Here is a 21,892-nt window from a genome sequence, read left to right as displayed (position 1 = left end):
CTTCACTAAACTCAACAATGACCTTCACTGCAACTAGGAGATGTGTACGCCCTCGTTTAACCAGTTGTGCGATAACTTAGTCGGTAAACCTCCCTGTGGGCAAACTATATGAACTCAAAAGGTCTAAAGTTCAATTTTTCATTAGAAATGATATCTATGGCTGTATATGCTAGGTTTTGATAAATTTATCATGTTATCATATTAAAAACTTTTGTACATGGGGTGTGCACATGGGTACGATGGTATCAATTTAAGTCTCCTAGGCCCAAAACACAAGCTTGTATGGTGTTTTTCTTTTTTATCAAAAAAAAAAAAAATGTACGTGTCTGTTTCATGTCGTTTTAGTATTCTTTTTTCTTTTAAAGTGTCGTTTTAGTCTTTACTGGACGTATGTCTTCGTCTTTACTTTGCTTTCCTCGAAAATTTAATAAAAGAAAGGAAAACTCTCTGCTGCCCTTTTGCTTTTTGTATCCGTTTAGACCCCATGTTCACTCTCAGTCTCTCTCCTCTCCCAACTACAAAATCTCTCTAAATTCCCAACTTTCCCGAATATATATAACAATTTCCTCATCAGCCAAACAGCCAACTCCCGAGAAATTTCCACTCCTACGCCGGAAACAATGTCGGCCTCCGGCGACGCATCTAACGAAACCTCCAAAAGCTCTCTCTCTCGCACACTTAACTCCGAAACGCCGTTTCTTAAAATTAAGCTATACGTTTTTTTCGTAGTCGCCGTATGCATATTATTGGTTTCTCTGTTAGTCTGTGTCTGCATTATCCGGTGCCGAACTTCTCGGAAGCGAAAAATGCGCGTGAAGCATAGCTCTGGCATGATCCCTCTGGTATCCAAGGAGATCGTGGAGATCAAGGCGGTGGGTCGGATAGATAGTTTTCAGAAAGGAGGGGGTAAGATTGGATATGGTGAGTTATTGAAAAAGGGGGAGATTGATGTTATTAAAGATATTGAGGAAGAGAGGGAGAAAAACAAGAGTGAAAAGAGTGATGATTGCGGTTCAGGCTCGAGCAATGTGTCAATGGCGGATGCGCAGAATATCGGGTGGGGCCGGTGGTATAGCTTGAAAGAACTGGAGATTGCCACACGTTTCTTCGCCGGCGGTAATGTGATCGGTGAAGGTGGGTACGGCGTCGTATATAAGGGTTTCTTGCGGGATGGGTCGGTGGTAGCTGTCAAGAAGCTTCTTAACAACAAGTGAGTTTGTTAATTGAAATCTAGGCTCTGTTTGTTTCCATTTTGAACTGTTTCTGATATTTTCTTAGAGGATAGATTGATTTCAAGGCAACAGTATTCATGTAAGTGATACTGTCAGTGACACTTTAATGTGAAGTTTTAGTTGATAAAACCATATTTGTCTACATTTGAAGTTAATTAATATATCATCGATCAAGACAAGAAGATGAAGTTTTAATTCTTGCTGAATACTATTCCATCTGTGTACTTGACTGTTTTAACTCTTTTGCTGAATACTTTTCGATTTATGTACTTGTTGTGATGTTGTCCTGTGTCGGTGGGGAACTTCGTTTGTAGAGGACTGGGGAGTCCTGAGAAAGGAAAAGTTAAATGGTTGCTTTGTTCTTTACTTCTTTAGCCCTTTCATTATTATTAGTTTTTTTCTCAATTATCCCTAGCCCTTTTATTTCTTTTGTATCAATTTCTACTGTAAATTATTTTTTATGGTTAACTTTATCAACTTTTTCCTTATCTTTCATTTCTATCCAATATCCATGCACTTAGGAGGGTTTCCAATAACTACAGTTACATACTTCTGGTGAAAACTGCCTTGAATTTGATTATAAAATCAGAGAAGAAAAGCAAACTTGACCTTGTTTTGTTATCTTTCATTTTTCCATACACGAAAATTACTTGGATCCTGTTCTGTGAGATGAGAGAAGAGAATCCCTGATACGACCCATATATTTAAGTTGCTTAAACAAAGAAAATTGCGAAAGAGGAGTCATTATACACGAGTTTCTGTTGAAAATGAATAGCCTCTCTGTAAACCATTACCACCAATAATGATTCACATGGAATTTGTGCCCTGATGTTTTTCATCCGTGAAGCATCTCAAGATCTGAACATTGAGCTTTAGCACTTTTGTTGGGCAATTCTTTTAATTATTATGAGATTACAATTAAGACTTTTTTCCTTGTTACCTGAGTACTTATGATAAATCTTAAATGAAACTTGATACGTGGAATATGGTGCTCATAATCTCATCATATTTGTAGGGGTCAGGCAGAGAAGGAGTTCAAGGTGGAAGTTGAGGCCATTGGAAAAGTAAAGCATAAGAACTTGGTGGGATTAATAGGTTATTGTGCAGAAGGTCCTCAAAGGTACTTTTCATAGTTGTTTTGATCATATCATATACCTTTTAATCAAGGTTCGATATAACTTTTCATAGTCGTATTAATCGTATCATATACCTTTTAATCAAGGTTCGATATAACTTCCATTTCTCTGGCTCTAATTCGATTTGTTGGCACGTCCACTTTCCATGCAGGATGCTTGTTTATGAATATGTTGACAACGGCAATTTGGAACAGTGGTTGCATGGTGATGTTGGGCCGGTAAGCCCTCTATCCTGGGACATTCGAATGAAGATTGCCATTGGGACAGCAAAAGGGTAAGGAGTTATTTTCTCCTTTCCTTTAAAATACAGAATCCTTTTGATCTTTGATATGGATATTTGATAGCATGACTTTGTTCATCTACAACATCATTTTCTCGTGTGATACAAATAATTTTTTTTGAGAGAAGATCAATCAAATATAAAGTGTATCTCTGCTCTTGAATGTTTTTTGTGAGAAGATTAGAGCTGAGATATCTTGCTCTGACAGCTACATTTTCATTTCTAACTTGTCTAAGCGGCCATGTCCCTAAACATATATGATTAACTTATCACTCTGAAGTTACTGGACTTGTTTGCATGCTTCTGTGGGCAGAGTCATTTGGCATCTTAAACTAGGTCAAAGGGGTATAGTGACGGTCCTGACTGACCATTCATATCAAACCCATTCTCAATCATTAAAGTTTGCCTAAGAATCCTAATTGTATTATCTCCTAGGCTCTAGAACCATCTCTCTCTCTCTTTTTTAAAAATGTCCTTTCTCCAGGTAATTAAGTTTTTGTTTACACTTTTCTTTTCATACCTGAACTGTCAAGAATTTTAATTTTGTACAGGCTAGCCTATTTGCATGAAGGGTTAGAGCCCAAAGTCGTACACCGTGATGTGAAATCTAGCAACATTCTTCTTGATAAAAAGTGGAACCCTAAAGTATCTGATTTTGGATTGGCCAAGCTCTTAGGATCTGAGGCAAGCTATGTGGCTACACGTGTGATGGGGACATTTGGGTTTGTTTTATCTCATCTCATTTAATTCACCTTAAAATTATTGTCCAAACAAAGCATGTTTATGGACAAAGGAAGATGACGTTTGCTCAAAAAGTTTTTATTCTATTTCAGCTATGTTTCCCCCGAGTATGCTAGTACAGGTATGCTTAATGAGGGGAGTGATGTGTATAGTTTTGGAATTCTACTCATGGAGATAATTACGGGAAGGAGCCCGGTTGATTATTCTAGACCACCTGGAGAGGTAAGAATAAGTTTTTCATTATACATCTGCATCCTGTGCTAACCGACCATCATAACATTGTTTCCTTTGTTTGTGTTTCAGATGAACTTGGTTGAATGGTTTAAAGGAATGGTGGCAAGTCGTCACGGAGAAGAGATATTAGATCCTCTAATTGAAATTCAGCCCACTCCTAGAGCACTGAAACGGGCCTTGCTAATCTGTCTCCGTTGTATAGATTTGGATGCCAATAAGCGGCCAAAGATGGGGCAAATTGTTCATATGCTCGAGGCGGATGAATTTCCTTTCCGTCCTATTACTCCTGTAAGCTCTGCTCCCAAATTTATAGCATTACATATCCATTCACAATAGTCTTAAAGTCATCTTCATCTAATTTAGTGATGCAAATTCCAGCTAATATCTTACACCATCGTAATCTGTATGGTTAAGCCAACTTTTCATATTCCAACTATGGGCATCCTGAAATCCACTGTATGGAGAGCAGTTTGTTAGTAACTTGAATGTTTTACCAAAGCCCTACGTTTCTTAGACATGCAATGTTGTGAGCACGTCACGTAGATTTCAATTGCCCCAAAAAATGGTGGCTTCACCTAGATAAGTAGTAAATGTAAATGTACTAATGCATATGTGTTGGGGGACATCACTATGTAAATGCGTTAGAAACAGATTTAATTCTTGAGACTTGCATTGCGGTACAAAAAAGGTAAAGGTTGCTAACTCAGATTTTAAAACGGAGTTGCTTAGCGAATTACAATCCGTTGGCATTTATCTGGGTATGCATGTGTAGTTTCTCATGATAAGTAGTAAACTCTACTGCGAATCATTAATCAAAATGCAATTAACAGTCGTGTGATTGTGCTAATCTTGGAAAGAAATTGTATGATTATGCTAGCAGTCCATATCTCATGGAACACAGTAGTAAATGATCTGAAGCACAGTTTTTGTACTCCGCCCAGTCTATTGTTAACATATCATTTCTTTTCCTCCTTCCTCCATAATTTGTTTTCTAGGATTGATTATATTTTGTTGCCTCATTTCTGTGCAGTTTCCTTTTAACTGTCTCTATTAATTCTTATTTTTGAGTCCTGTAGGAACCGCGGGTATCTCGAGAGAAAGATACTCTTTCTCTTCCTCCACAAGCTGTTTCAAACGAAGTTCCACACCCAATCAAGCCAGCAGTTGGCAATGTGGAGAGGTCGAGGAGGAGATAGTTGTTTAGATATCAGTAGTGCCTAAAGGTCAGAATATTTTGTAGCAAAACCTTCACACTACATAAAGAAATCATAGGCCTTGAATGTGCATATTATTTCATCTATCCTTCCTTTTCTTATTCTCATTCTTAAAATGTAAAAACAACTCTCATGCACAAGGCTTCCGCAGTGAACAGAGTCAGAGACATGCAAGATTTACACAGCCTTGCCTCGCATAGTAAGCGGAGAGGTTAGACCTTTAAATTGCACCTGCAACTTAACCACTGCCTGTTAAATGTAGACAACTCACATGTACAATGCTCTTGCTGTGGATAGCATCAGTGATATGCAGGATCTACTTAAAATTTACCCTACATAATATATAGAAACCGTTTTCAGGAATTGAGGCATGTAAATAAGTATTTGCTTTATCTTAATACGTCCCTGTTTTTGGTTGGCTTGCTAAAACGATGAGATTTGTTTTGCTATTTTATGCCATAATGATTAGGGAAGCTTAAGCAATAACAGGTTTTGATGCAGCCAACAAGTCTGAACGTCACAACGAATGCGTCTTTCTGTTCCTTTCCCTTGATACATTCCTACATGACTGTCAAGCTTGGGATACATAGGCTAGCTCCAATCCAATGTTGCTGTAAGCTCAGATCTAATGTATTCTAAATGGGTTCAAAGCCAACCTTCAGTCATGCTCTCAACTCTCAAGAGTCGGGAGTCCAAGCCTCTAATTCATTGGCTCAGGCAAAAGGAGGCATGCCACAGCCAGTAAGGTTAATGTTGGATTTTTTTTTTGGCTAACTGAGAATAATATCATTCGGATTTGTCTTTTATATATCTTATATGAGTCTAAAATATGAGAACTTAAAATATGAGAAGTTGGATTAAAATATATTACATGTCCATAATGGTATTGCTCGGTGGGAATCGAATGTTGGATTTCCTTAATAAATAGATAAAAGATAAGTTATGACCACATGAGGGAGTAATTTATCATGTTTTTAGGTAGGGGTAACAAAACTTTGTCTGGTCCGGATGGTCGTATTTGTCCTAGCAGAATTAAACCAAGTTTGAACATAAGTTATATGTTCGAAAAAAATGGTTCAAAGACAATTTTTGTCTGGTTTAAAATAAGGTTAGGATCCAAACACAAAAATTTTGTCCGATTTACTTGTTTGGATCCTAATCCGCATTAGGTTATTGTCTGATTTAGTTGTTCAGATTTAAATCAATCCGAGTTTGATCAATTAAATACGTTCGAAATCCAATCCAGGTTAGGGTCTGGATATGTAAATATTTCGTAAACACGTGTTGTTGTTCGACCTGAAACTGATCCAAAACCGAATTTTTGCCACCCCAATTCATAGGTGTCCATTAGAAAATTATGCCTCACTAAATGGTGACATGTGAACTGAATAAGGTACCGGACCTTGAAAAAGACCAATCTAATTTCCTTTTAAAGGACTAATCTAACATGTTAATTCAATTCTATTGGCGTAGATTCTCTAATTAAGTAATTAACTAACTGCTCACAACAAGAACCGCCCAGATTCCCTCTCTATTCGCCACGTGTACTCTCACACTCGTATATCATCGCTCACCACAACCGCACTAAAACACTCACTTTCGGAAAAGAAATTCCAGGTGGAGAAGAACAAATCTCAGATGTGAAAACTGTCATATAACCAACCACACAACATACAAGCAATCACCAGATCCACTGCCTCTTCATTGCGTGCGTTTGGGAGTTCGAGCCATGGAGGAAAAGCTGGTACAGAGGCTGGAATCGGCGGTGGCACGGCTCGAGGCTCTTTCGACGGGATTTCGACCGGGAGGCTCCGGAGAAAGTCTTGACGATGCTGCGTCGGATCCGGCTATTGCGGCGTTCGATGATATGATGAGACAGTATGTCGGTAGGGTTTCTGGTGCTGCCGAGAAGATTGGGGGACAGGTGCTCGAAGTCACGAAGGTTGTCGAACAAGCTTTTGGTGTTCAAAGGGAGCTTCTCATCCAGGTGAAGCATACTAAGGTGCGTGGTTTGCCTGTGTCTGGAAACATTGGCTTTCTACTTAAAGAAGCTTTGTTTCCGGTTGAGCTTCCTTCACATTTCCCATGGATTAGCCAATGAATGTTATTAGACCAATTGAAAATTTAAATAGTGTTAGATTTGAAATTTATAGAAAGTTATAATGTGCATAATTGCTTTGAAAATTTTGAAGTTGTAATTTGATCATTTAGTATTGCAACCGAAATCTTTCTGTTCCATCTTTTCGGTGATTGGCATAATGGCTTTGATCGTCTAGATTTGCATCTGATCTGAGTGTTCCATATCAGAAACTACTGTTCATATTAAAATTTCTCAGTTAAAATGTACTTTGAGGATAATAACTCTTAGAAGAAATGTTCTAAGCTAGGCCAGTATCAGAATGGTCACCTCTAGTAAAACTTAAAAATAAATGATATGAGAAATGACTTTATTGGGATACCTCGGATAGACTAGAGTGTTCTCAAAGTTCTTAGTAAAGAACCAGAACACATATCATTCAAACAACTGTGACTCCATGGCAAAAAACAAAAAGAATATTGTAACACTCTATTCATGCTAAAGCACCAGCATATTGAGACAAATACTGGAAGTTACTAAAACAGAGACCTGCTTATATTGTTACTGTTTTATTTGAAGTTTATATTTCGCAGTCAATTCAATAAGTGAACTGTAAGTATGTGATGGTAAAATCAAGTTATTCTTTTGGCACAGAAACCTGACATTGCAGGGTTGGCTGAGTTTCTTAAGCCACTGAATGAAGTGATAACGAAAGCTACTGCGATGACTGAAGGCAGGCGATCTGATTTTTTCAACCACTTGAAAGCTGCTGCTGATAGCCTCTCAGCGTTGGCTTGGATTGCTTTTACAGGAAAAGATTGCGGTAAGAGCAATTCCAGTGTTCTTTTATATGCTGATGGCAAGTTTTTCTTATTATTTGGTCTGCTGTTTCATTTTTTAATTGTCCTTTCCAAATGCAAGGTATGAGCATGCCTATTGCACATGTGGAAGAAAGTTGGCAAATGGCTGAGTTTTATAGTAACAAGGTATTTATGTTATTTGTCACAAGCCACAATTGCTATTTCGTGTCCAAACTATGAAATCAATTTAGTGGTAGAAGAAAAAAGAAGGACACGGCATGTAAAACTTGATGTGCGTGGTCACTTACAAATATTTCTTGGAAATACTACAAGGATGTTAATAATCAAAAGCATACGGCTAACCATCAATCCTACATTGCTTTCTTATTCTTAGATTAGCCATTTACGTGACAGCTTGCTCTGCGTCGTTATTGTGTTATCAATTGAATAAGACGGAACAGAAATAAATTATGAAGTGAAGGCAGCGCTAAGAGTTAAATTAATATACTTCTTTACCATAGAGTTTACCAATATGGTGAAACTTTACATCAACTTTTATTCTTTAATATTAGGTAGTCCTTTTGCATCAGTTATTTGCATGGCCTTCATATTGCACTGGGTGCCTCTTCTTCTCGGATGCTGATTTACAATTTTTCAGTGTTCAATGTGGACTGATCTTGTTTGGTTGTTGCTTTGCATTGATTTTTAGATCCTTGTGGAGTATAAAAGCAAAGACACAAATCATATTGAGTGGGCGAAAGCTCTGAAGGAGCTATATTTACCTGGGTTAAGGGACTATGTGAAGGGTCATCACCCTTTAGGGCCAGTTTGGAATCCTGCCGGCAAAACAGCAACTTCTGCTCCAACAAAAGCTTCTACACCAAAGGCTCCTGGGCCTCCTCCTCCTCCACCAGCTTCACTCTTCAGTTCTGAGTCTTCTCAGCCTTCATCATCGGGACCAAAGCAAGGGATGTCTGCTGTTTTCCAAGAAATTAATTCAGGGAAGCCTGTGACTTCAGGTAGGTTTCCTATGTTTTATAGGGTATATTGGCAACTGTGAGTTGACTTTCTTGCTTCGTAGGTCTTAGAAAGGTCACAGATGACATGAAGACGAAGAATCGGGCAGATAGAAGTGGCCATGTTGGTATCGGTGAGAAAGAGAGTCGAACTAGTTCATCCTCTTTCTCAAAAGCTGGACCTCCAAAGTTAGAGCTTCAAATGGGTCGTAAGTAAGTATTTATGATGCTCATGTAATGATTTACTTCTTACGTAAGGTATTTTACTCGGTATAAACTGCATGATGACTCTGTGTTGCATCCTCATTTAGGTGGGTGGTTGAAAATCAAACTGGAAAAAAGAACCTAGTCATTGATGACTGCGACGCAAAACAGTCAGTTTACATTTATGGGTGCAAGGATTCTGTTTTGCAGATTCAGGGTAATGTCTATAAAATTGCCTCATGCATTGATCCTATGATACTATGATCCTTGATATTAAAGGTTGGTTTCTTCTTTAATATCATTTGAATCATTTACAGGGAAAGTCAACAACATTACGATTGACAAATGCACAAAGATGGGAGTTGTATTTATGGTTAGTTTGAAATGAAAATAAAAATGCAACATTTTTGCTCTATAAAAACATCAAGGATTATAGGCTCATTTTATTCTTTGGACATTGACTAACAGGATGTTGTTGCTGCATGCGAAATTGTAAATTGCAATGGTGTTGAGGTGCAATGTCAGGTAAGTTACCTTTTCTTATTTTGTTGTTGGTTTTTTTTCAAAATATTGATAGTCAAAATCTTTCTTGATCATATGATGTAACTCAAATTCAAGTTCTTTGAGTTTGACTGAGACTATGATTAAGTTTCGGTTATGGAAGAATTATAATGATAGGAATTTTACTTTATTATCCTATTCTTTATAGGGCTCAGCTCCCACAATATCAGTGGACAATACAGCTGGTTGCCAGTTATATTTAAGCAAGGATTCTCTGGGGACATCTATTACAACTGCTAAGTCAAGTGAAATCAATGTAATGACACCGGGTGCTGAGCCTGATGGTGATTGGGTATGTATCTGTTCTCTTGTCTTCTTTGTTTTTCATTACGTGATTGAAGAGATGTGATTTGATGGTTCATTTTTTTCGTCCTTAGATAGCAGTTTAATTGACGTGTTGCTCCATGCATGATCCTTTTTGTACTAGACTACTAGTGCTTACAATTCTTAAGTGTTTTCTGTGTATGTTATTTTCACTTCTTTTTCTTTTGTCTTCCACATGCACAATGATTTTTGAGCATATACATCTTTTGGTATGGCCCTTGATCTGATCTAGGAACTTACACTTGGATGCTTATGAAATTAAAAACTAATTTTGTTTTAGGCTGATTTTCTGGAACTATGCTGGAGAATATAAAAAATTGAAGAAAAAAAAAGGAACAATAATTATTGGCCTCCGCAATATAATCTTAAGAGCCACTTCTTTGGCCGCATCAACAGGCATGCGTGTTGAAGTAGATTGCTGAAGATCAACATGAATGTCACGTTTTGTAATTTCCCTTCCCCCTTCTTCAAAGTATGCCAAATACCATTGGCCACATGTTTCCAAATTAACTAGCTCTTCTTTTCTTTTTTTTTGGGTGGGGGGGTTTGGGGGAGCCATTCCGGTTCATGGTTGGCCCACTGGGTTTCTTGTTTGGATAATTACTTCATTAAGACAAAGGCATCAGGTAGACATGAAGTGCTTTTGTAATGGATCAACTGACATCGAAGAAAATGTTGTATGCGCAATGTTGTGTCAATGCAAATGAGATTCCAGTCTAAGTAATAGCTTAATACAGTCGCATGGAGGATGACAGTGGAAGAAAATTTACTTGATAAGGTTTGGTTTTATGTGGTTATCTACTTATCTATGACTTGGAAGGTGGTCTGTAGAATGTAAAGTAAGCTTCTAGACACTTTGTCAGAATTTATCCCTCCTATTGTCTTACTATAGATACAGTAGCCACTAGTCAATGCCCTTAGAGGTCCTAATCAATGAGTTTTCTTATTTAATTGAATTTCCAATAATGCATAGCGGCTCTCTCTCTCTCTCCCCCCCGCTCTCCCTCTCCCTCTCCCACACATAGAGGTAATTTTGGCTGGAGGGCCATTGTGTTAGTTGGGAATTCCTTTTTATACAGTCATTTTGTCTACGGAGAAACTACCAAGACAAACCTTTGCTATCTCTCTCTTCTAGATGCTGTTGAAGTGATAGTTTTCTTTTGTTTGACTGGGCTGGTAGCTTAGTGATGCTATGAGCAACGCAACTGTTCTGCTTTTATCAGTCCCTATTCCTTGAGGTACTTGTATCATTAGTCTAAATCTAATATATTTTTGTGAGGTGATGCAACTTCTTGGAGCTGTTCGCACATCAATTATCTCCTGGAGGTTCTCGGCTCCTACATTGATTTCATTACATTAGACCCATACAGAATGAGAAAATGTTTAGTCCAATCCAATCTCTTCTATTCTTGTCAGTCCAATTCACCCACAAAATGCTTCCAAACAAATTAATTGCAGTGTGGCTAGATGTATGGTAGTAGTTGTACTTCCCAGTTATAATATATAATTGTATGTAATGTAAGTTTACTAGCCGTCAAATCAGAGTGTAAGAAATCAATGACATCTAAGTAATCAACTTTTTAATTGGTAAAATGTTTATTTGGGATTGTGTTTTGATTATTGTATGTACTCTACTACTACTACTAATTGACCAGAAGATGCATTTTTGTTAATTATCTTTCAGTGTAAGTCAAGGATATTGGAACCAAATTAAAATTTTGACTCACTGTGTGTGTTCCTTTGTAGGGGGAGCATGCTTTGCCGCAGCAATACATTCATATATTCAAGGATGGCCACTTTGAGACGACCCCTGTCTCTCACTCTGGAGGGTAATTGAGATTAATATTTGCAAAATTTGAGCTTCAGCAACTTCATTTTTTATTTTGTGCAGTGGCTGGGTTGCTTCGATTTTTATCTCTTGATGCGGTTGTCAAAATAGTTTTGACACATTGATCAGCTGTTGGTTATGGCCTGTGCCATTCTTTTGTTTTACTAAACAGTAGGAATTTTCTTGAACTTTAGGGCAGTGCTTGTTCTAGATGAGTATCTGATTGTGAGGTTTTGATGGCTGTCTTTGATGTATTGAGAATTTTTTTTTTTTTTTGGCTGTATCTTCAATTTATTAAATTTCCTGGCACCGTATCTTGTATCCAACTTTTGACCTTATTTTGGAATCCGTTATGGTTGTTATTACTATGCTTTTTTGTATTATTTGTCATCTTTGCTTGACTAGTTTGATACGAAATTATCTTTTCAGAGACTGGTTTGGGACATTCATTATGTACAAACTATGAATATACAAGAAGTCATTTTGCCACCGGTAATTTTATTTGTAGTTTATCAATCTATATATATATAATGGAGGATCCAAAAGGCTTCTCCTTAGTGCCACGTGGATGCCTCTAAAAAAACCTACACAAAAAACAAAAGAAAAAATTAAATATATTAAATAACTTTAAGACCCACAAGCACATACAATTAATAATATATAAATAATTTTAAAATGATATTTAATAATACAACAAATAGTCATATCAATTATCACTTATTAATTGCATATAAAAACAAAAAAATAAAAGTTTAAATGAAACATATTCACAATATAAATTTAAAATAACACACAAAAACATATAATATCATAATAAAGTTCTAAGACATACTACAAAAACTTCATGGGAAAAATGAACAATTTGAACAAAATTCCTAACGATATGTCCCTACAAATCATGGAATTAGTTGTCAAACAACAACCAATGATGATGGAAAAGATCCAGTTTAGGATGCATTCTTAGGAGATTTCATAGAGGATGATCCCAATGATCCCGTATAAGATAATCCCTTAGTGGATGATCATACAAATGAAGAATTTAATCAAATGTGAGATACATGGTACAACAAATTATATATTATATATGCTTATTGACATAGTATGAAAAATTGTGGCTTGCTGACATAAAAAGCAATAATAAATGAGATGTAAAAATTAGGAGATAAAGAAGGTGTGCTATATTTTTTATAGAATTTATAATTTATGAGATGTTTTTAGTTATTTTACAACTTTGTTAAAAAAACCAACGCAAAAAATAATTGTTAAACTCTGAGCATATTTTTTCTTTATGCATCAAATTTTTCGCTCATTCTTAGAAAATTATTTATTAACATATTGAGAAAAATGTATTGTAGTTATTTGTTCATCTCATAATTATTTTCATTTTCTATAATTCAAGCTTTGTTATTCATTATGGTAATAAAGTATCGAAAAATTATCAAAAATATTTATTTTTTAAATTAATTATGTGTCGCGCGAAGCGCGAGCATGCAACTAGTTTTTATACATAATGTAAGCGGATTAACTATCTGAAAGTTGGGGAAATTTGTCTGATTTAGTGGATTGAAACAAATTTTAATTCTCAGTTACTGAGTTGTAACGTTTAATATTCAGTAACTGAGGTATAATGTGATAATTTCATTAAAGTGCGCGGATCCTACTGCGTTGGATCTTGAAGCCACTACAATTTTTTGTTGGAAAAAATAGTGAATTAGTTTGATCATGTTGGTTTAGTCGTTAAGGTTTATGATTTCCTACTTGAGTGTCCAGTTCAATTCTCACTAATAGTATTCTTCAACTCATATAAGTATATAACAAACATTCACATTTGGAAAATTAAAAGAATTTTATAATCATTACAAAATTGAAAGAATTTTATAATCATTACTCTTATAAATAAAGTGTTAGTTTTTTTGTAAGAGCCATTATTAAAATTCCACTTGAAGATTCCTTTTCGGAAACATTAGGTATTAGTTAAACTTTTATTTTTATTTTTTTATAAATTAAAATGTTAATTTTTAGTTTTAAAAAATTATAAAGAAAAATTTTGCAAAGAAATATGTATAACACTGGTTTAATCAGTTTTGTCCGGTTCCTTTTCGAGACTTTAGGTATTAATTAAATTTTTACTTTTATTATTTATAAATTAAAAGTTTAATTTTTTTAGTTTAGAAAATTATAGAAAACAGCATAAATCATCGGTTTAATCCCGAAATAAATTTTTACATAAAACTCAAGAATATTCATATCTTAAGAGAGAATACTTCTTTCAAATACTCTCCAATTTGTTCTTTATATTTTTAATCAGCAATATTTTCCTCTTTCATACATATCCCAGCCATTAAATTGTTTTATTTAAATTTCAAACAACAAACAGGAAAATCACAAGCCAAAATGCAATTACTTGAATACATTTAAGGAGTTCGTTTAAGGAGATCAATCCCCTGCCTTCTTCCACTTGAGTTCGGGCAAATCATTGAAGCACTATTCCAAGAAGGTTGATCTCCTATATTCAACAAAAGATTCATGCTCCTCTACTTCAAATTTAAGTTCTTATACAGTTGTTAGGAAATGGAAACAGGCGGAAAAAAGAAAAACACAAAAGCAAAAACCTGCTCCTATGAACCTTGATGTGATAACATATTATCGAGAAGCTCAAATGACTGTAAATGAGTCCTCGATTCCGGTCAAGGGGCTTTAACTCCTTTCTGCAACAAGTTCCTGGTGCAAATAAATCCCCTGCATTCTCATCCACGAAAAAGGAACAACCCAAAATATGGGGGTAAATAAAAAATTTAACTATATTGACCAACTAGCCGCTTGCAACAATCTCATGTATGGCATCACTGACAGTTTCGTCTTCGGATCTAACAACCAATTTCATAGCAACCTCCTTTTGGCCATCAATTCCAAATTGTAAACGCACAAGAACCTTCACACTGCCTATGTATAAACCAGACAATAGACATGTGTGCGACCTAGAATTTGGAGGGACTGCCTCTGTGCCCTGTACATCAAAAAACAATCAATGAAATAATCGATGTTGGCTCTTCAAATGGCTGTGCAAATATATAGCCCCATCTGTAATAAACAAATGCATGCTTAAATATCAAGAACAGAATTTCGTTTTTGATTGTGACACCGAATGCATTTCCCCACACGCTGAAGTTTCACTTTTCAATTTATAATGTTCTTCAGTAACCTAAGGTGGCTGTGTGTGCATGACTTTGGTCATTAAAATGGCCCATAATCCGGTATATCAGCACAAAACAATTTTACCTCACAAGGCTGCATGCCTAGAAGGTTGATGACCGCATTCACAGCTTCAGCCAAGCTCTCCCTGGGACCAAGCCCATATTCATCTGTGCGCTCAAAATCTGGGCCCATGCTTTCCCACGCATTCCTGAAATTGGATACTCCCACTTTAATCATATAATCTGCTGCAACAACCTCAAGGTCTTCCAACTGGTATTCATCTTCCACGCCATCTTCCTCTGCCTCACCAGTAGTTGGATCAACCTGGTGAGAACACCCATTAAAAAGAAATGAAAACCATATCAAGAAAAGGCACTTAGCAGCTTTCAGATAAAACTTCTTGCAAACCTTGAAGCAGCAGAATCATGCTCACCATTTCTATGTAATAATCAAAAGTATCAAAGATATTACTTCAATGACAGGTTGTTTACATGTAGTTATTTTCTATAATTCCAAAGCCTTGTAAAAATTAGACTTCTATTATAACTAGAAATAACAACTCAGCCATCAGCAACCCACCTTACCGACACGAATGGAAGGAAGGGGGGACATGAAGAGCAATGGATGCTCCAATGAAATTGTACTAGGTATCTTTAAATGAGAAGAAAATGAGTCAATGTCGGGCTACACAAATAAGAGATCTTATATACCTCCTTTACAATGAATCTCAGCATATTTGAAAATTTCCCAACAGTAGGTACTCCCTCTGGCTTCTCAAATGCCACGAAAGTCTGTCCAGGAGAATCATAAGGAAGAGACCTCAGAGGCTTGGTTGCTACGTCCAGGAACTCCTCAGCTTCGGAAGCATCAACAATAACAGTGACCTGGCATCAGACACAGACTTTTAGGGACTGTCACGTGAAAGATATAAAGCTCACTATTTTCATGAACTGGTTATTACATTTTCCAGTAATTGCTCTGGGATTGTGTTGGTGCAGTTGTACTGGAACACTACATGCTTATCGAAGATGTGCTTAACTACATTAACAGCATATTCAGTTTCTGCTTCAGTGAGCTCCACAGAGGCGGAGGACTGTAAGAACGTGGTCGACAATACATTAGCAATGCCCAAAAAGGTATTGCATGCAATAATATAATTTGTAACACTAAGGCAATGTCCTATAAGAAAATTGGTTGCAGAACCTTGAAAAGCTTCCCAAAGTCTGCAAATTCTGGAATTGAGGACAGAAGCTTTTCATAAGCATCAACTGTAGAGACAGGGCCAGTAGATGGAGCACCAAGACCAATAGGTTTTTTGCCTGGGGCTTTCTTCTCAGCAAGTGGCTGCGACTTAACCTCTTTTGGAACAGAAGCTATATCAAATGGTTCTTCAGACGGTTCCTATATCACATTGTATGAATAAGACAATTATCATGACCACGTCAAATGCATTAAGGGGAGGGATAACTATAGAAAACTTACATAATTTTTCAAAGTTGTTTCGAGGTTGAGAAGTGGGACATCCAATGACCCAAATAGAAAATCTTTTACATCTTTGTCAGTTTCTACAACTGAACCATCACCGCCAAGTGTATCGAGATAAAGTGTCGCTCTATCACGAACCTGAAAGCATATTGGCAGATGCAAACACTTGATACAAATATATAATACACCACATAGGGAAAGTTGGATACAACTGACTATTGCGACAATATTAAATACAAGTTGATAATCTACATTTGTACACTGATTGTTGGTGCAAGCATCATAAAAGAGCAAATATGGACAAATCCACCCATTAAAAAGTTCAATTAGCCTAACTAATTTCCATACTTTATTCCACAGCAAAAGCACCTAAAATGAATTCATCTAAATGAGCTTTGAACATCCCAACTAGTTAAATCCTTGATTCAAAGTACTTCTAATGGGCCTTAACCAGTTAGAATTTGAGTAAGAAGTACACAAGAAAAGGAAACAGATATCTAATAAGTCAAAATTACATATTTTACAGGCCAAAGAATGTACAATAAAGCTCAAAAGAATACACATCATGCATAAAGGTAAATCAATGAACAGACAGATACCTAGAACAATGCAATGAATTCCAACGTGTTTTTACGAGTACATTCAACAGTGACAACTATTCCAATATCAGAAATTGACATACACAATACTGAAACTCACCTCGTCATCACTGTCATAGAGGCATCGTCTCAACAAAACAAATATACGAGGCTGCATGGAGAATAAAATTTAAATCACATCAGTAAAGAATAACTCCCCAAGATTCTGACTCATTGACGAGGGGAAAGGCTGAAAGGGTAAAAGCAAAAGTAAGAAACATTATACCTTTAAAGTATCAACAGCAGCTCCAAACTTGGCCAATGTGCTTACGGCACAGGCACGAACAGTCGCATTCTCAAGATGCACACGGTTATAGATATATCGTATATATTTGCTAGGATCTAAGGTTTTTGGCCCTTCAATGCCTAGAAAATGAAGTATCTAATAGTATACAAAAAACAAAGACATCATCAAAGTTAGAGTCAATAAAAAAAGATAGGCCAACAAAATGCAGTCAAAAAATTGAATATGCCACCTGAGTGGAAAGATAGGTGAATTCACAATCTTCAATAAACTCGCACAAATGAAGCAACCCACTTTCTTTGGCTTCTGGGATATCTCTTATTAAAATCACAATGGAATCCACGATCGCCTTCTTGTAATCAAAACCACCTTCTTCCCTCAGAATGTTACTTAGGAAGTTCATCCTGAAAGCATTAAAGGAACATAAAGGTATTAAATTAGAAACTATGAGAAAGAGTGAAATGTTCACTTAATAGAGCATGCCAAGAAGGTAAATCGCAAAAAAGATATATCACTCACAGAGATCTGTACTTCAGAGGGAACTTTAAACATAATGATCTAATGGCCTCCACAACAACAATTTTAAACTCATCTGCAATATCAGACATGAAATTTGTTATCTGCTTCATCAGGCGCTCGACACTTGATTCATTTCCGGTCTTCAGAAGTGTGGTGATTGCAAGAGTGGCAATGCTTCTATTTTGGTCGGATATCAGACTCTCCATATCTATGTTGCAGTTGGTGACAGCCATTGGATGAGTCATAGCCACCTGCAAGAAAATTTAAACATATGGAAAATGGAAATTGTTGAAGACTTGCAAGAATTGCTGAGGGTTTCTTTAGTTGGAAATCTTTTCCTTATATAAGTTTTCAACTTCCTTAAATTTTCTGTTTCAAAAACTATTTTCCGCAGTTTCACTTTTTCATAGGACTTTCACAAAAACGAGATTACACTTTCACCAACCAAATATATTTACAACCTTTATTTTTAAAGCAGATAGAAAGACTAGCATGTTCCATTTGCCATAGATCAACAAGGAAAAATTTGCCTCCTGAAATTTCATTGTCACATCTAAAAATATCATACGTGTTGCAACTCACAAAATTAAGAAAATAAATTGTTTACCCATAAAATGAGATAGTAGTTTACTAATCAACGATGATAAGCACAGTTCCTGGATGTATATTAGCAAAGAAATCAAGTAATCAACCTTGTTCAAAGTACGGACAGCTGCAAATCTCAGTACTGGCTTGGAAGAACTTAAAAAGAGCTGGAGAACTGTAATAGCTGGAGTCAACTCACGGCTTGTCACATCACTGAGATCAGTAATTGCTCTTGCAGCCTCAAAAATCACCATCTCTGCCTTATGGCGCAAACAACCATCAAGATAATCATAAAAGGGGCGATCGCCTGTTTGTGTATTTGGGGCTGACTCACGGATCACCTGCAAATACGACAAGGTAAACTGATAACAATAGATTCCCCAAATGACATTCCTTCAGCAACCATTATGTTTCCCCACAATATACGAACCTGACTGGTATAACGTATCAAAAGACATTGAGCTAAAGGTGAGCGAACAGTTCCCCTTGTCAAACTGGTAACTAACTTGCTTACAGCTAATCGATCATTTTGTCGTATCTGCAAGTTTGTAAACACATTTTTCAGTAAGAAGCCGGATACACAGTATCTCCATATGCAACCAATACAACTATGAAACTCATAATTTAGTCATCACTAATTGACTAATTCCATGCCCACATGCACTAGAAATTCATTTAATCCTGTGCTTCGCTACCACAAATGATGAAAAGTCAAAACTTCGAAACAATTTATATTATGATATGTTCCAATCACCCACATAAAAAAGATATGTTCCTATCAGTCAAGTTCCAAACAAAAAAGTTAGAAAGCAGGTAGCCGTTCCTTAACTAGCCACAGTTAATATAGCATCTGATGTAATCATGTGAAATTTATGCCATAAGAAGTCAGATATGAAATCTATAACACAAAAACATGGGAGCACAAGGCTCATGCAGCAATTTTGAGTAGGGAGGTGCGAAGGTCCTTGATGCAACTGGAATTGCACAAGAAGATATCCAAATGCACTAAAAAATACTTTGAAATGAAAATGGCAAAATGAAAGCAAAAATGTATAAACTAGCTCTATGAAATGTAGAACCAGAAACAGAGTCTTGCTTCTGTGATCGATTAGGGTAAAGACCACTCAGTTAAAAGCAAACCATGGTATCGTAAGTTAAATTAAATACACATCCGCACAAACAAATATAAAATATTAATGGCAACCGAACAAGGTTCATTACATTTCTTTAGTTATCTTGAGCATCTTAAAAGAATTTTTTTCAAGGAAAAAAAAAATATTGTTATAGATTGGATGAAAACCAAACCATCTCCGCTATGTAACCCTAAAACATATCCATCTCAGCAATACAACATACCTGATGCAGCAAGGCTAGGGCATGAAATTGTACAAGGGCAGCCCTTGACTGTACAGCTTCCTGAACTTCATTGCTCCACCTTTTGACAATCTCAGGGTTTGTCTGCCAATATTTAACAATAATGTTAAATGAGTTTTGACAAATGTGGAGTGGATAAAAGGAAAACCAGAGAGAATAACACAGTACTGAGGCCGAAAAAAAGGACCTGGAGTAAATGGATCCCACTGACTAAGGCAGCACTAGCAACAACAGGATTCTTATCAACAATAGCCTGCTTCAAGTATCGCTCGATTTGAGTGAGAAGGGTTCCATCAGTTATTCGACAAAGCACACGAATAGCATTTGCCCGATACATATCAGTCTTGCTATTCATGTCCTTCATCAGGGAGCTTGTCACAATAATAACCTTCATTGACACAGAATGCATACAGTCAGCATCTATCCTTCCCCAAATGACAGAGGAATATACTAAAATAAATTTAGAAAAAATATAAATTCAAGCAAATAACCTCATCAGCACATGGAGAAAGCTCCTTTATCATCAAATAGACCATTCTCCTCAAACCAATATCTCTTGACTGAAAAAGCTTGGTCACTGCAAAGAAAACTTCTGTTGCTTCTATCTATAAAACAGATGACAAAACAGAAGTTACAGAACTAATGATCATGATTAAAAAAGAAAAATTAATTAGGATATGAGCCGGTGTACCACACAACAATAACATTGAATGGATCTTACCTTCTACAAGTTAAATATGATCCAATATCTCCACAGGAAAGAAAAAGACTAACCTTGGTGAATGTTTCTCCTTGGTTCAGCAAATAGAGAAGCTTTGTAATGACCTGCAAATAGCATCAAGAAATATGATCAGCTCTCATACAATGAAGAAAAAAACAATATACAAACAGGAATTCAGCTCGTGCAAAGAAAAGAAAGACCTGAGAGCATCTTCTTGCATCAAGTTGAGGGTCATTGAAAACCCTAGCTTCTTGAAGAACAGCACCCTTTTCAATCCCCAAAAATGGAGAGTATTCAGCTGTATAGGTAGGTACAAAATGAACACAATTGAGGACGATAGCAGATCTTCAATAATCAATATAGCAAATTACAGAAACTTCCACAAACTAACATCAACGACACACCAACATCAAGATAGGCTACAACATTTAAATAGCTACAGAAATCAAACCAGATTAAGTAGTCATTTCTACAGTGAAAATTTGCAAGAGAATAACAACACTTATTCTGATCCCAGTAATCAAAACTAACATGACTTTCAGAGCAATAAAAGCTTTTACTACCAAAGTAGGCATCTAAACTGACCCAAAGGAAACGAAATTTAAGAACCACAGGACGTAAAATCGTTCAACAATCCACAGCAGATCAACTAAACTTTTGAGAATGATTACAAGGAGTTGCAAGCTGCATTGCTATTTAAGGGCTACAAACATATACCAAAAAGAAACCTACAACAAAGCAAGAGTAGAGATCGGATCAACTGAAAAACATAACCGAATCAACAAAATTAGACCACGCCTCCTTGAAAATGCACTATCTAACCATACACAGATCATGTCAGATAAATTATAACGGCCAGCAGGACACAGATCTAGGACTCAAGCACCGATCTAGAACCAGCAACCTATGATTTGTACATTAAACACGAATTCAACTACGGAATCAATCTAGCGATGGAAATGAAATGCATCTAAGGGCGCGAATCAATGCATCACGAGAGAAATACCTTCTTCGTCGCGATCATCGTCCTTCTTCAGCAGAGGCTGAGCCATCGCGATATGAGATAGGACTCCAAAATCAAATAAGAATTAACTACACAGTGTCTGTGTCTCTCTGAGTCCCGAGACGCAGCAGTGAATTTGGAAGATGTTCGCCCACCTCTATCGAGCAAAGGAAGGGGAAATACGAGACTCGCTGGGATCCTGTGAGGAGAGGTACAACTAGTAATTGCAGGAACGGATATAAACTAATTGGAAATTGCCACGTCATAGATGTTTACACACCTAGTGGATCTATGGTTTTTAATTTATTTTTATTAAAAGACAAAAGGGAAAATACATTAAAGAGGCTTAATAAGTCAGTATCTTGGGCCAAGCTGTTAGAAGCCCACCATACTAGCCAGGCCCAATGAGACTCGTCACTCTAGGAACTAGGAAGATAAACTATTCAAGGAGACTCATTTAACTTGCCGAAGAAAGAATTCA

At 36.5% G+C, this 21,892-nt stretch overlaps 3 protein-coding genes across 5 annotated transcripts; 2 read left to right on the top strand and 1 right to left on the bottom strand.

Annotated features, from left to right (window-relative positions):
• Positions 1-407: 407 nt before the first annotated feature.
• LOC120001643 (probable receptor-like serine/threonine-protein kinase At4g34500) lies at positions 408-5,262 on the top strand. Of its 3 annotated transcripts, none has more exons than XM_038850055.1 (8): positions 408-1,210; positions 2,248-2,352; positions 2,520-2,642; positions 3,200-3,370; positions 3,482-3,611; positions 3,693-3,911; positions 4,700-4,846; positions 4,989-5,262. In XM_038850055.1, exons 1-7 carry the CDS (start codon positions 621-623, stop codon positions 4,817-4,819), a joined length of 1,458 nt encoding a protein of 485 aa, XP_038705983.1. In that variant the 5' UTR covers positions 408-620; the 3' UTR covers positions 4,820-4,846; positions 4,989-5,262. The 3 variants fall into 3 exon arrangements, with proteins under 3 accessions (XP_038705983.1, XP_038705984.1, XP_038705982.1); XM_038850056.1 differs by having other exon boundaries at positions 4,979-5,262; XM_038850054.1 differs by having other exon boundaries at positions 409-1,210; positions 4,700-5,262.
• A 1,175-nt stretch (positions 5,263-6,437) lies between these two features.
• On the top strand, positions 6,438-11,890 carry LOC120001422 (cyclase-associated protein 1-like). The gene is made up of 10 exons (XM_038849743.1): positions 6,438-6,839; positions 7,569-7,737; positions 7,836-7,900; positions 8,424-8,733; positions 8,796-8,943; positions 9,042-9,151; positions 9,252-9,307; positions 9,403-9,459; positions 9,644-9,787; positions 11,566-11,890. The coding sequence occupies exons 1-10, from the start codon at positions 6,567-6,569 to the stop codon at positions 11,650-11,652; spliced, it is 1,419 nt and encodes a 472-aa protein (XP_038705671.1). The 5' UTR covers positions 6,438-6,566; the 3' UTR covers positions 11,653-11,890.
• A 2,149-nt stretch (positions 11,891-14,039) lies between these two features.
• Positions 14,040-21,622, bottom strand: LOC120001859 (coatomer subunit gamma-like). The gene is made up of 18 exons (XM_038850359.1): positions 21,415-21,622; positions 20,609-20,706; positions 20,462-20,512; positions 20,179-20,292; positions 19,875-20,075; positions 19,670-19,771; positions 18,744-18,851; positions 18,421-18,654; positions 17,729-17,979; positions 17,442-17,613; positions 17,192-17,347; positions 17,027-17,077; positions 16,325-16,465; positions 16,046-16,243; positions 15,804-15,935; positions 15,553-15,726; positions 14,927-15,166; positions 14,040-14,654 (listed from the first exon to the last, which is right to left on the bottom strand). The coding sequence occupies exons 1-18, from the start codon at positions 21,458-21,460 to the stop codon at positions 14,460-14,462; spliced, it is 2,664 nt and encodes an 887-aa protein (XP_038706287.1). The 5' UTR covers positions 21,461-21,622; the 3' UTR covers positions 14,040-14,459.
• Positions 21,623-21,892: the final 270 nt, after the last annotated feature.

This window comes from Tripterygium wilfordii, chromosome 7 (genome assembly GCF_013401445.1).
Source record: "Tripterygium wilfordii isolate XIE 37 chromosome 7, ASM1340144v1, whole genome shotgun sequence".
Lineage (NCBI taxonomy): Eukaryota > Viridiplantae > Streptophyta > Magnoliopsida > Celastrales > Celastraceae > Tripterygium > Tripterygium wilfordii.
Note: the sequence above shows the minus strand (reverse complement) of the source record. Positions and strands in the feature narration are given on the sequence as shown.